At 35.6% G+C, this 14576-nt stretch overlaps 1 protein-coding gene across 2 annotated transcripts in view; it reads right to left on the reverse strand.

Moving 5' to 3' along the window:
* COG5 (component of oligomeric golgi complex 5) overlaps positions 1 to 14576 on the reverse strand; it is a 170029-nt gene that overhangs the window by 37645 nt on the left and 117808 nt on the right. For both annotated transcript variants that reach the window (XM_030452100.1, XM_030452106.1), the window contains exons 11-14: positions 11082 to 11163; positions 9145 to 9349; positions 7805 to 7966; positions 6048 to 6147 (exon numbers count right to left, since the gene is read on the reverse strand). In XM_030452100.1, coding sequence (XP_030307960.1) covers positions 6048 to 6147; positions 7805 to 7966; positions 9145 to 9349; positions 11082 to 11163 — 549 coding nt within the window. The remainder of the gene's footprint in view (positions 1 to 6047; positions 6148 to 7804; positions 7967 to 9144; positions 9350 to 11081; positions 11164 to 14576) is intronic.

Genomic DNA, 14576 nt, shown 5'->3' on the forward strand with positions numbered 1-14576 from the left:
ACATCTGAAATCCAGTTTCAACACTGCACTGAAAAACAGTATCAGGCTAAAGCAAAGCTACCCAGTTACTTCCCCGAACTTTTTTATACTTGGATCAGTACCTGCTGCCTATTGCTGCTCATATCACTGCTTTAGTACTCTGCAACTGGTGCAGGCTTGAAAACCATGAAAAATATTACATAACTCAGATGTTTATGTAAATGCAAGTAAATCTCAAAATACTACTAAGGTCCAGGATTGTGAAAAAGAGGCTGCCTACTCTCTACCCCAGATATTAGCTGATGCTTAATTTCCCTAAAAACAACCCAGAATCTAAAAACTTCATTCACCAAAGAATCTGTATAGATTAATTTGTTTACCAAGTGTTCACTGCTTTTGGGATCAGAATAGCAAGTTCTCTCATTTTGTCTTTAGGCACATCTAGTACCTGGGGTCTTCAGTATGTGAATCAATGTTCTGCCCTTTGAGGATATGTGACAACTATTTGAACCTTGATATGGGAACTCCATTTTTGAAGTACTTCTGTCTCTTCTTTATTCTTTCCTCTCAAAATTCACGACTATCACTGGGTCTCCAGCATTTTCACTGTGAAATATATAAAATGCACTAAGTGTCACCTTATGTTTTCTTAAGAAGACCCAGGAAGAATTCTTCAAAAAACTCAAAAGGACTGCACTCTCTGTACAGAACTTTAAAAATTTCCAAGTGGCTTATAGTAGGCAATTTTACTATTATTTTCTGATAATCAGAAAATCTTACAATCATTGCCCAGGGCAAAAATTCTGATGAGATGCCAAGCCTCTACCATGAGGTATGGGCAAAGGACAAGTCAGTAGCTCTTCAGAGCACTGCCCACAGCCTGTATTTTGAGCCTTTGCCTCATTCACCAACATTTGTAAGATGTATGACACACAAGTCCAACCACATTTAGTTAAAAGAATACAAGAACAACTTAAATTCTCTACTTCCTTCCTCTCTCATTACACCCACTCTCCTTCATCTTCTAAGTGCTTCCTCTTTATGATTGCTTACAAGTCTGACAGTGAAAAAGATCTCCATTAAAACATCTGCCTGCAGCCTCTTGTCTATTGGAAAGATCCCTTTTTTTAGACAAACTTTTCTGAAACACATTACACCATAAAATACAATATTCCATATTTAGGAATCGCTTCAATTAAAGGCAATCACAGTTCCCACTGATTTTACCCTTGCACACCCTAACCTGATGCTGAATCTGCCTGGTGTAATATGGCCATGCAGATTCATGCTTTCTGTGCAGTTCAAGCAGACATGAACTTGCACTGCTTGTGCTCCAGGCTGAGTGAGTGTCATGCCCAGCAAGGTGCCAAGTCTGACCTGTCACCCTGGCTTGGAGTGGAGCTAAACCTTGCCCTGCTGTCTGGTAGCACAGCAGAGTAAGTGCGTATTTACCTAGAATACATAAGCATACCATTACATATCCACATATAAAAATGTCTTTAAGATAGCTTGATTCACCAGAAGCTGTCAGCATCATCACCCCCACCTGCTCGGAAAAGCAAGTGGGCAACCTGATTTTTACAATCCTGCCTCTGCAAATTACTCTTTGATGTTTATTGGCCAAAAGATACCAGGGCATTTTGTCTCTGACAGCAATGCCTTCTGGTGGGAGGAAGCAGCAAGACACAGCCTCCAAAGGACAAAACAGGAAGGTTTGCTGTGGGACTCTGATTGCAATTAATAAAGATAGTCTCACAGGATTACTGTAACACTAGGGAGGAAACTAGTAGAGGTCTCCAGGTTCAGAAAGTAGAATTGCATCTTCTCTAAACAACTGCGTTTTCATGTTCACAGCAAAACACATTTCATCTATGTGCACTTGGTGGGTGTGTTAGTGTATTTTAATCCACCCACATGCCATGCTGAACAGAAATAGCACAAAAGTAAGAGAACATAGAGTACTTACATTTTTACTTACAATATATGAGGTAACTGAAGCTACCACCCTAAAAGCAGGAAGAATTAAAAAAACCCTCAAGAATAAATATTATTTGAAATAGTCCTGTGTTGGCAAGGTAACAGGCTAGATGACCAAACAGGTCACTTCCACCTTCAATCACTATGAGGACAAAGGATCCTGCAATTTATTTTTCAACTTGGTTGCAAACGTACTCATCTTTTAAACTCTCAGAGGTTTTAACCCTCAGTGTTTCATTGCTTCTCTCCACAAGACAATCAGTTCCAAGTATCAGTATGGGAAATTTCTCTATCAACAGACAACCCAAAACACAGTGATTGCAAAGTTGCAAGAAAGAGATTTTTAATTATGAGAGAAATCATAACATTTCAAGTACACTTAAAATTCAGCTCACTAAATGACAAAATTACAGGTCATCAACTGGGGAAATATAGTTTTGTCTCACTTCCAATCAACAGGTGACTATAATTTACATTTTTATATAGATAAATGAGAAACCTGATTTAAAATAGCACATGAGCGGAACCAAACGTGAATTTTAAAGACTACTGCAAACAACAAGGCATCTTTTAAAAAAAAGGACTGCCAAAATCTGTTTACTTTTTATTATGGAAGATTACTGCAGAGTATTACCCTAGAGCAGTGTTTTTTTAAGTGGAGTGAGTGCACCACACGGGTTATGCAAGATAACCCTTTGGGGTGCAGGAAGAAAAACTCAGAACTTCAAAAGTACCTGTATATAATTTACACATAAATATATATATATATATATATGTTTATATATATGGTGGGAACGCATACTCAAAATATTTTTATTTATGGGGATGCATGATCAAAAAAGCCCAGACACCATCACCCTAGAGGACCCTGCTAATACTGCATGCAGTTATTGTTGCCATGTGAAAGGCATCTAGTGATGATGATGGTTAGATAGAAGGTCTCTTTTACATCTCTTCTCACCTATCACTTATACAAATGGGTAGAAAGTTCTCTAGGAGGCAGCTTTGTGAGCTCCTATCTTTTGCCAAGCTGCAAGGATTCTGAAAAGAACACAATAATAAAAATATCCTCAACATCTCTTTTTTTTCCTAGGAAATGCAACTTCCTAGTTTCTCATTAATGTCTTCTCTCTACTGTACTTATGGTCATTCTATGATAAAAGAGATCATTTTCCTTACGTGGCAAGTTAAACAAAACTGTTATATGCATCAATTGAGATGTGTATTTGCAAATGGAAATGGAGGATCCCTCTGGAAAACTATTAAATGAAGGAGAAAAGTTAGAGTTCTTTTTTATCTGGGCTACCTTGCAAGTATGAAGAAGTGATTAGTGAATAAAATCTGGCTCAGTATGCAGCCGTTATACTAAAAGGTAAGCAAAGTGTTACAGTGTGCAAATGCTGAAGAGGAAAATCTTCACTCTTATCCAAAACACAAAGATCAGATTTGTTAACCTGTCTTTCAGTCTGGAATGAGAAGGATGCAGAAATAGTAACCAAATGGAAATCTTGTTGTGTCTGCAGTAATTATTAAGATGTTTTGGCTGCCTGATTTAGGGAAAAGGTGAGTATGAAGAGACAAAATAATAATGGCACATAAAAAATACACCAAGCACCCTTCCTTAGCATCACTTTTAACAAAACACACAATGGGAGGCAAAGTTAAAAGGTAATTCTCTTAAATTAACAGAAATATTTTTTTAAATTTAGTGCAATGTATAATTATCCCTTCAAACTCTGCATAGTGAGAAGATCTGTGATTACACTGAGTGAAATCAGGACAATAATTCTGAATGCTTTCTGGCATACATCAACTACATCAAGCATCAGCAAGGGGTTAGCTAAAGATTCAGCCAACAACAGAATATATCTACCTACTGCTCACAGAGGGTTATTTATTTATTATCTGAAATGATTTGAATTGGTTAATACAATAGCAGATCTCAGGCACAGCAAGTTCTTCGTGTGGGGAAAGCTGAAAACCAAAAGCCAGCCATATAGGAAGTCACAAGTAACATAAAAATGTTTTGGATTCACAGGAAGAAGATATTTTTTCTTATTTGTTTTTGCTTTAGTACTGTATGTACAAATTGCTAGGTGCTGCTTTTGCTGAAAGGTAAAATTTTTGAGGCTTGAATAACTTTCATCTTGCTACTTGTCACATCTAAAGCTAACTGGAGGATCAGCAATGGTATCTTAGTGAAACTGAATGAATAAAACCCTTGACATCAGAATGTCTCAACATTTTTAGGACTGCACAGTTCAGTTTTTCATCATTCAAGTATGTCTCCAATATTACAGCAACATAAAATATTTTTTTTCTAATTAGCCCTCTCCACCTCCCCACCAATCTTCCTTCACTGAGAATTCTGAGATTCTTTTGTTTACTTTTAGTTTGGAAGAGAACTTAATTGTGAGCTCCTCCAGGAAATGAAATTTCCATCTTTAGCAGTTTCTCTACTGTAGCTATTAGAAATGAAGCATCCAAATGGAAATGTTACATGGTCACCCTTCCCAGCTTTAGAAAGCTATAATTGGAGGCTGGGTTGCAAGACTGAATGAAAACTGCATTCTTGGCTGCACCACTAAAACATAATGAAACAGTGCTGTCTGACATAGCTCCTGTTCTGCACTTGGTACATATTTCAGCCTCAATCTGTCTGCCTGAAAATAGGTACCAAAAGAAGTTCAGATGTTCTAGATTCTATCCACAGGAGTGTCAAGAAAAGTGGGAGAGCCGTGCCTTTCTGGAGAAGCAGCTGGAAGCCAGGCATGTTATTTTAGCACTTTAAAGATGCCTTGGCAACTGTGTTGAGGCCTTGCATGTTTCAGTATTGTAATGTGTATCACTAAGGAAAGAAAAAAGAAAAAAGGAAAAAAAAAAAAAAAACAAACCAGAAAAAAATATAGCTGTGCAATACATAGTTGACATGGTTTTACAATTTCCAGGTGTACTCTTGAAGAGTATTCATTTTTATTCTTCCAGTTTGGCGAATCCTGTCACTTAGATTTTCAATGTTTCAGGTTTTTAGTTCAAGGGGTCAGCCTCCCTCTTCACTTCTACATTCTTTTAGTTTAAGGCCAGTTAAACCACAAATCTTATACCTGCCAGTTTATTTCTGCATATCCTGTTTTTCAGGGTTTCTTAAGAATTTGCCAGCTGGCTGATCACAAAACAAGGTATGCTTTTGAACAAGATACTGGCCAGATTCAAACTCTAACAGAGATGATGAGCACAGCAGATCCTGGTGCTTTCACCTTTACAGCTGATATGTCTTTATTTTTTCAGTTGAATTTCACTATTTGACATTACACACTGTGATAAATAGAGATATAAGTGTAATATTTTTTACTCATGATGACTCTCACAACCTATTAAGAATACTGATTACTTACACTCTGAAATAATGAAGCCATAATTTGATGTCTTTAAATGAAGACCCAACTTAAGCACTATGCTCTAAATATACAGCAAAATAATATAAACACATTCACTGTATTATCTGTTGGCTTTTGTGGGATCATTACCCAAAGGATAAGGCTTCGGGGTCCTTCCTCTACTCAGTTAAACACTAAGCATAGAAAATGACTGGAAGCATTTGACAAATGCAAGCAAATCAAGGGTCAGTTAAATGTATGGTAAATAACTAAAATATGGGGAAAATGCCCAAATTTTGTCTCAAATAGTGAAAAATTGTATTTGAATATTCCAGATTTTAATCCCATTAAGATGATGTATCACATAACAGATGGAATATCAATGTTTGTAAATATTAAACTGAACTGAATTGTATTAATTCTACTTACTGACACTTGTTTGATTTTTTTAAATTAACATGACAAATTCAATTTGTAGTCATACAGACAAATTTTACTGTTATCTGAATTAACAGTAAACTCAAATTTTATCTGTTATTTGTTACTGCATTTATCTGAAGGCAGAATTTAATTTAAAATGTTTCCAAATACAATGGAAACACAATTTGAAGGTTTTGTCTTTCTAGATTTCTTTACTGTTATGTTGTAAATCTACAAATACCAGAACAGTGTACATAGAAAAATGTAAGTTTTTAGAAATTTAATATTACTTACAAGCTGCTCAGACTTTACACCATAGAGCTGAATGGTCTTTGCCACATTTTTTGCCACAGCTAAACTCAGGTCTGGATCAACAGCAGCCACGTTTAGCTCACTGGAAGCAAAGATAACAAATGTGAATTAGGAACAAAATAGCACTGCATTTAATTAATGAAGAATGAGCTATGAATACATAGTTACATGGCATGCCAATTTAGATATAACACATACAACCAAGTGTTTCTAAGCAGGGTAACAGTTTACAATGGAAGAAGTCACTTGGGAATTTCATGTGCAGCGTTCCTTTTCTGCTAAAAATGAGCGAAGTTCAGGAATGACACTTGAGTATGAAATGACTATTAGTAAGCCAGTCAAAAATATTGACTGCAATTAACGACATTCAAGCTTTGGCAGCAGCCTTCAAACATTACAGGTGAATACACAATCATTCAATTCTGGAATTACATGAGCTCTGCAGAAACACCCAGGGGACGCCTTAGCTTGGCACAACTAATAAGCCGTGTTTTAGGCAAACCTTTATAGTAACAGAGGCCCCAGAGGAATGGTAAGGAATGAACAGAGAAGGAAAACACTTCTAAATCACTTCCAGTACTTCTTGTTCATAGAACTCCTGAGATCTCCATTGACTGGGGCTGCACTCTTCAATGCTCTGCTGAAACCAGGCAAGCACAAGGACCCCGTGCTGCTATAACCTCTCCCAAGAGCTGGAGAGGCAGGAGGCACTCTGACAAAGGAACCTTCCCTAAGAATTCTGCAGGGCTTGAACATCACTAGCTAAAGCTCACTCCAGAAAACTCGGTTGCAAATTCATCATTTTCATGTAGTTTTCCCTTCTCCTCAATAAACAAACCAATGGCCACATTCTAAGCTTCTGCAGCTCCTGGCCACCACTGCAGTGTCAGTGCTTAATATTACACAAACACACTCACACACTGTGAACACTGCCCATCATTTTCGGACTGTGTTAAACAGAGCAGTCCTTACACCACTGTAATTTAAGCATGTCATTTTACAAATTCTACCTGGAATAGCTGTATTTATCTATTATCTTGCTGCTTCACCTTAGCAGAACAGTTACATGAAGAATTATCACTTGCAGCCAAGCATCTATCGTGTTGCCTTTGACACAGTCAGCATAATTAAGGTATCAGACATTTGCAATATATTTGAAGTTTCTCTTTGTGATGTCTTATTAGCTTAAAGACTAAAATTTAAAATTTTTAAATAATAAATTTTAATATATAATAAATTTAAATAAATTAATTAAAAACACAGTTCTTCCAGAAAAACAAAATACAGAAAATAATAAAATTTCTAATAAATTGTAACTAATAAGAAAGAGTTGATTATCACAATGTATTTGGTGTTGAGCCTTGTGTGCAGTTCTGCACACCACAATTTAAAAAAAGATGTAAAGGTCCTTGAATACCTCTAAAGGAGGGCAACAAAGCTGATGAAAGAGAAGAGAGCCATTTGGACAATGCAATTAACAATATGCTTTAACTTTGGTCAGCACTGAAGTTTGGACCAGATGACTGTTGTAGGTCCCTTCCAACTGAAATATTCTATTCCATTCCATCCCATCCTATTCTGTTCTGTTCTAAATCCCAGGTTAATTTTTACAGCAACCAGTTCTGTAACTAAAGAGTAATCAACTTTTTACTGCTAAGGAAGTCTCATTTCTAAAACTGTAGCTTAAAAGAAAAAAAAATGTTGAAGATTAAATTTTGCAATATATAATATCTGCATACCTGGCTATAGTTTTAATGATGCTATCAAGCTCATCAGAAGAAGGAGGATTCCGACCTCCAGGAGGGAAGACAAGATTGATGGGGTCAAAGAGTCGAGATAAGGATTTTGACAAATAAGCAGCTTCATATTGTTGCAGTGAATCTTTCAAGGCCTTTTCTGGACTGGGGTGAAAGGAAAAATAACTACATTTTACATTCAAATACACAATAGCATTGAATCTTTTCAGATCAAACTTTGCAGTATTGAACCTGAGTTTTCTTTCAGCTCTTAAAACGTATACACTTGAAAAGACTTTTAATAGCTTGTAACACCTTGCTTTCCAATTGAAGCATCTAACTACTCAGTGAGCTATTCTATGTAGTTCAGTGCAGTTCTTAGCACTCTCTTTAAGACCTACTAATCACTAATTCAAGGTGTTCTCAAGACAAACAGTGCTAAAAATATCTGCAAAATATCAGCAAGATATCCAGAACTGCAATGAAAGACCTTCTTATATTCACATATTTCATCAGCAGATATCATGTACCCAATGATATATTAAAAATAATGTATTTAATATATTAAAAATAATGTATTTGCTAGAATTCATATGCATCTAAAACAATTCAAAACAAAGACAGATTAAAAAAAGAATGACTCCTCTTAAATTTACTTTTAATAAGTTTTAATATTACTATTTGTGAAAATCAGTAAGCAGTAGCACTCTCAAACCTTTAACCTCATTGCCAGAATTCTGGTGAGCTTTCTACTTTGCTTTGCATACCAGTTCATGGCATGACTCCCACTGACTGCTCAGGAATTTATAAATGGCCAGTATGAATCTCACAGAAAATATTCATCTTATCTTACCTAAGTCTAGAAGTCCAAATAGACTCACTAAGCCTGTTTCAGTTTGGTATTTATGCTATCTACTACTGAGATCATGTTTATTATACAATGAATAAACATAAAAACTGTGAATCATAACAAACTGAGCATTTCTCATACTCCAGTGACTGTGGTATCATTAAGAGAAAGCTACTGGTGAAATCCCAACCCATACAAAACTGGATTTTCATCCTTCTGCCTTTTATTTTCAACCGAAGAGACAAAAAATAACTATTTCTAAACTCATGGACTTTGTGTAAGACAAGGTAATCCAACATTGTTAATTATCTAACCTCATGAAAATCCTGCAGCTTACCTAAAATAATATTTAAGCAATAATGGCAAGAAAAATAAGCCTTTAATTTTTTTCCCACTTTTACAATTTTAATAACACTAAGTTCCTAAAAATATTCTGGTTTCTTGCAGGGTGCAAAGCTTTACACTTTATTGCCTCAGAGTTCACAACACATACTCATAATCTTGGGGTTTTTGCATGAATATGTCCTGTGCATCTTCTTCCATTTGTTGTAGTTCAGCAAAGAGATCGGTGGTTCCACCTGTGTTAAAATTCCTCTGAATATTTTGATTATATTGTTGCAGACGCTTCCACAAGTCATTGTAAAGCCTCAGTAATTTGGGGTATTCTCCTTCAAAAGCTTGTTTCAAGAACATAGAGGCTGCAAAACAGAGCAGTTAAAAACACACATTGCTAAGTTCAAATTAATTTGTAGTTTCACATAAACAGCCTATATCCTTTCATTTAAATCAATGAATGATATACAATGGTATCCTATCTTAAATATTAATAGTCGGATATTTCAGTGGCATGAGCTAGCACACTAAATGCAGTTGACAAAGGTACCTATTTAAGCACAGCATAAAACCCATAACTGGAAGACTGGGTGTGGAAAACTTATTTTGTACAATAAAGATAGTAATCACAATTGTGAAACATTTGGCATCAAACTTAGTTATTACTATTATCATTCATTTCAGTCCAAAGTGTGATTAGAACTGTCAAAAATCTATAGATTTTCCACCAATAGCGTGGTGGGGGTAAAGTGTGGGGCTGTGCAACTTTGAAGATGCTTAGAACAGACAAAACCAGCTTCTGTGATCCAAAGTCTTAAGAAATCCAATGAGGGAAGCATATACTTTCACTCATACTTCTTAAAACAAGGTACCTAAAATGGAGCTCCTAAACTTGTCAAATAAAGGATGACAAAGCCAGCATAAAAATCAGCATTATTTGCAGCCTTGAAAGGCTTGCCACAAGTAACAGGAAATGAAACAAATGTACAACTGATGCTAATCTTGATCTAACATCACTCATACTTCATGGACTTCCCATTACCTTAGAAGATCAACACTGTTACATTTATTCATAGATTTTTCAACTTCCAGACATTTGCCTCATTTCACCCAGCCTATCCTTTCAACTCAAATATACTCCGTTTTTTAATACTGTATTTATTAACAAATAATTCATTCTGTGTACAAGAGATTAACTTTATGCACTGTATACAAACAGGAAAGATATATTTTTGAAAGCACCAAACTTATTATCCAGTTGCATCCTGCACTAGAATGTACTGGTAATAGTACTGATGTTTATATTTGATGTTTTATATGATTTTTCCTTGATTGTATCCGTCATTTATGATTACATATGTACAGAATACTGTGTATAGTCATAAGAAGTCTGGGGAAGGACTTTCTACAAAGGCATGTATGGATAAGGCAAGGGGTAATGGCTTTAAACTGGGAGAAGGTAAATTTAGGTTTTACAACACTGGAACAGGTTGTCCTGAGAAGCCCTCCCTGAAAACATTCAAGGTCAGGCTGGATGGGGCTTTGAGCAGCCTGGTCTAGTGGGAGGTGCCCATATCCATGCATGGGGGTGGATACTTTAAGGTCTCTTCCAACCCAAGACATTCTTTGATTCTGTGATTCAGAGAAGACACAATTTTGAGGAAATTCAACTCATGTAGGCATAAAAAAATGGTTAAAATCAGATTTTTACAACTAATTGGTGTTCAATAAGAAAACACTCTAAGAATTGATCTCTAAAATCAAATTAATAGTTTTGAATTTGCAAATGCATTCAGTTTGGAACAAATAATACACCATTTCAAACATTTTTACCTCCAAATACAGCTGCAAAAATAAGTTTTTGTTATTAGATGACTACTTAATGAAGTACAAAATACTTCCTTCTGAAAATTCAACCAACGTTGAGGATCACACTGCTTGGTTATAAACCCAGGAAGTTTTAAATTCACAGACCCCACACTGAGTGAAGCACTGCTATAGATATAGAAGAGCAGATAAAAACCAAAGGGCTTATTGAAATAAGAGAATCAAAAATACTACAGAACAAATTACAAATCATTTATACTGGATACTCACCATCTGTTGCTGACTGAAACTGAGAGGAGAGTGTCTGAGTTACTGCAGTCCAAAATTTGTACAGAATATCAGACTGGCCATCCTGACAGAAGGGACAAAAGAAATAAAAGTTTCACAACAACTCTTTTCAACGAATCTTAAACACTGCAATGGTCCCAGACAAAGGTGCTCTACCATCACTGAGAATAAAACTAAGTAAATTATGTCTGAGAAGTTTTCCTCAAGTTTAAAGCTAGAAAAAGTATAGGAGAAAACAAACAAACAAAACACCAAAAAAATAAACAAACAAAAAAAACCCCACACCACACATGAACTTCAGTCTTCTCTCAAATGGAATATTTTCCTCCAACTCTGAGATAAATGCCCCAAGATCTGAAGGGGCACGAGTGCAGACTGAAGCACTACACCTCAGGTGCTATGTTAGAAAATTTTTTTGCTGGCTACATCTCAGCAATTACTGTTAATGCCTTTGCAAGATGCTTGGAAACACCAACCAGAGACCAAAACCAATTCATGCTGCTCTACCTCTCACAGAAGTTTCCTGCTTCTAAAAGCACAGAACACATGAAAATGCAGTGAACTTCACAACTTACTCTTCACCAACTTGTGTCAACAAGGCTTGCTATCAGAAGGCAGCATATAATTGCAAAAATAATATAAAAGAAATAGTAGAATGTTTCCTTACCCCCTTCAATGTCTTGCACTTAGGCACAAGCATTAAAGCATGATTTTGTTTTCTCTCTTTTGCTTTCCTCCTGTCTGTGTGTTTGAAGTATAAAAAATTACAAGAGCTGGCTATGGGTATCCTACCCTGCCTGCTACTGAGATTCCTGGAAGGCTATGTTTTCATGGGAAGGGGAAGCTTGCTTTGGATGGAACAGTTTTCTTCATTGCAAGGTACACATGAAATGTATTGACCCTACTGAAAAAATCAACTAGTTTGACCAAATCACTGGAGTAGTGATAATGAGCAAAAAGTGCCCAGAATGAAAAAGTGACAAAGCCAGTAGTGATGAGGAAAGTCAGCAATTCCACAGGTCTTATGCTGGCACTCGGATGTTTGCATTGGACTCACAGACATCCAAGGTTTCAAATAGAAGCACAAAAATCAAAGCTAGAGATGAATTTGAGAAAGGGCTCAACAGTGAAATTGATATCAAAGAGGGATGCATTTTCCTTTTGGTGCTGCCTGCAACTTCACTGTGAGGAAAAAAAACAACCAAACAAACAAATAAAAACAAGCAGGCAAAAACAAAGCAAAAAACCAACCAACCAAAAAAACCCAAAACAAAACAAAACCAACCAACCAAAAATAAACCAAACCAAACCCACAAGTCTAAACAACCCTGGTTCTAGTTAACAACAGAAACCTCTTCAAAGTGTCAGTTCAATTTCTGTACTGCCCAGCATCACAAAAGGAAGAGATTGGTAATAAAATATAAAAAGTCCAGCCACTCCAAATCACATTACTACTTGAGATGACAGAAGAAGAAATAATGCAATCTATTAATCTGCATTAGCAATAGCATGCAAAGCAATGAGGGTGTTCAGAATGTCATCCATTAGCACGGTATCACTGCATCCTGCTTGGAGCTCTCATCATGTAGAGACTGGCAGTAAAAGCTCAAGTTTCAGTTCCAAAACCATCATATTAAAGAATTGACATAAAAGATGAGCATGGGTTAAAAGTGCACTCAGACATCTAACAATTTAATGAATAAAAAAATTTTTTAAAATTTAAAATAAAAATTATCAGATAAAACACTTTCACAAATTTTCAGATCAGCTGAAGACTTCTTCCAATCCAAGCCCTGAATTCTAAAGATATTCAAAGAAAGATCAAATTGATGGCCCTAATGTTAAGAGTTGAGAGAAAACATATTTTGTGCTGTTGGACTCATACTTGTAAAATGTATGAGAATTAACATAGAAAACAGATAAAGGGCAATGATGAAATCTCATTTTTTAATTTTCTGTAAAATTGTACTTGATTTTCATAAATGGCAAAGTAAAATTACAATATTAGACAATGACACTGCATAAATCATTTGGGATTTTGCAAATTTATTACTGTGGCATAAACGGGAAATTACTCAGTTCTTCATTCATGGTTTCACATTTAAAAACAAGAAAATTACTATAAAGCAAACAGCCTTTCACATCAACCATAGAGTAAAATAATTAGCTTTCATATTCTCTATTGTAACCTGGAACATTTGCCTATTCAGCATGGTAATTCAATTCAATTACTAAATAATCTAATGGAGGTGGAAAAATACTTACAGAGCACTTTCAAACAACTTTTTTTTCATTACTGTAATCACCAGCTACACCTGTCATAGTCTCAGCAGAAAATGCAGTGATTAAATGGTTTGAAAACAAAACTGCATGTAGTTTCTACACATCAACATTTCTAACAGAAGTGACAAATAACAGTAACATACATGTGACTATATTTAACATTTTTGTGAAAATATGTAACATTTGTGTGTACCTATATATACATATATTATACAAAGCCAGAGGTATGCATATTGCAGAGGTATGCATATCATTCAAACATTTGCATAGGAGCTACAGCTGTACTGATTAAACATCTGCCCATTAACTTGTTTTCCAACATGGGCAATGGTTTTCATTAATCATTTATCAAAACTTTGTATTGAAGAAGGCCTTCATGCCTTGGTTAACCAACTGTATTATGTATGAGGAGAAATAGAGGTGAAAAGCTACATGGAAAATTCAAACATTTCACACTGACTACTCAGTCAAAAAATGTTTAGGCAAAAACATGATTTATGCTTGAAACATCTTAAAAAAGGGTACAGTTTTGGACCAACTAAAAACATTATTGACAGAGTCATTACATTTGCTGCTATAATGCAATATGTGATATTACACTTTGTCCAGTGTTGAGATACAGCCAGTCTGGAGGTGAAATAGAGCTGCTGATTAATAGCATTCAAAAGACCATGTAAGAGCTTGTGGCAGGAACTAGAGAATACTGTTGCCTACGCATACACCAGGAGGTATTTAAGTGGGTGGACCATAGCTACCAAAATTGGAATAAAGCAAGGCATAAGCATTCAATACTCCTGCAGGAGTGAAAAGTACCATATGCAACCATTAGCATCCAGAAACCATTTATTTATTTTGTTTAAACATGTAATTTCTTTTACTTACATGTAAACTCAATACAGTATTTTCTTACATACTTTTAAGTATCCCATTGCTTATTTTTCAGATAGCCTGTTCTAATATAGATTACTTGTGTGCCTTCAGACCACAAAGGAAATAATAAATTAACTGTTTAATATATAATGTGCAGTTCTATTTGACTGTAATCAATACTAAAAAATGACACAACAAGGGTACCAGAAGAGTGATTTTCTCCAACTTTGCAAGAAATTAAAGAAATGTCCTTCACCTTGTACTGGGTAATTTCTTCAAGGACATAAGAGAGGCAAATGAAGGTGGAAGAGGAAATGGTAGCAC

This window comes from Calypte anna, chromosome 1 (genome assembly GCF_003957555.1).
Source record: "Calypte anna isolate BGI_N300 chromosome 1, bCalAnn1_v1.p, whole genome shotgun sequence".
Lineage (NCBI taxonomy): Eukaryota > Metazoa > Chordata > Aves > Apodiformes > Trochilidae > Calypte > Calypte anna.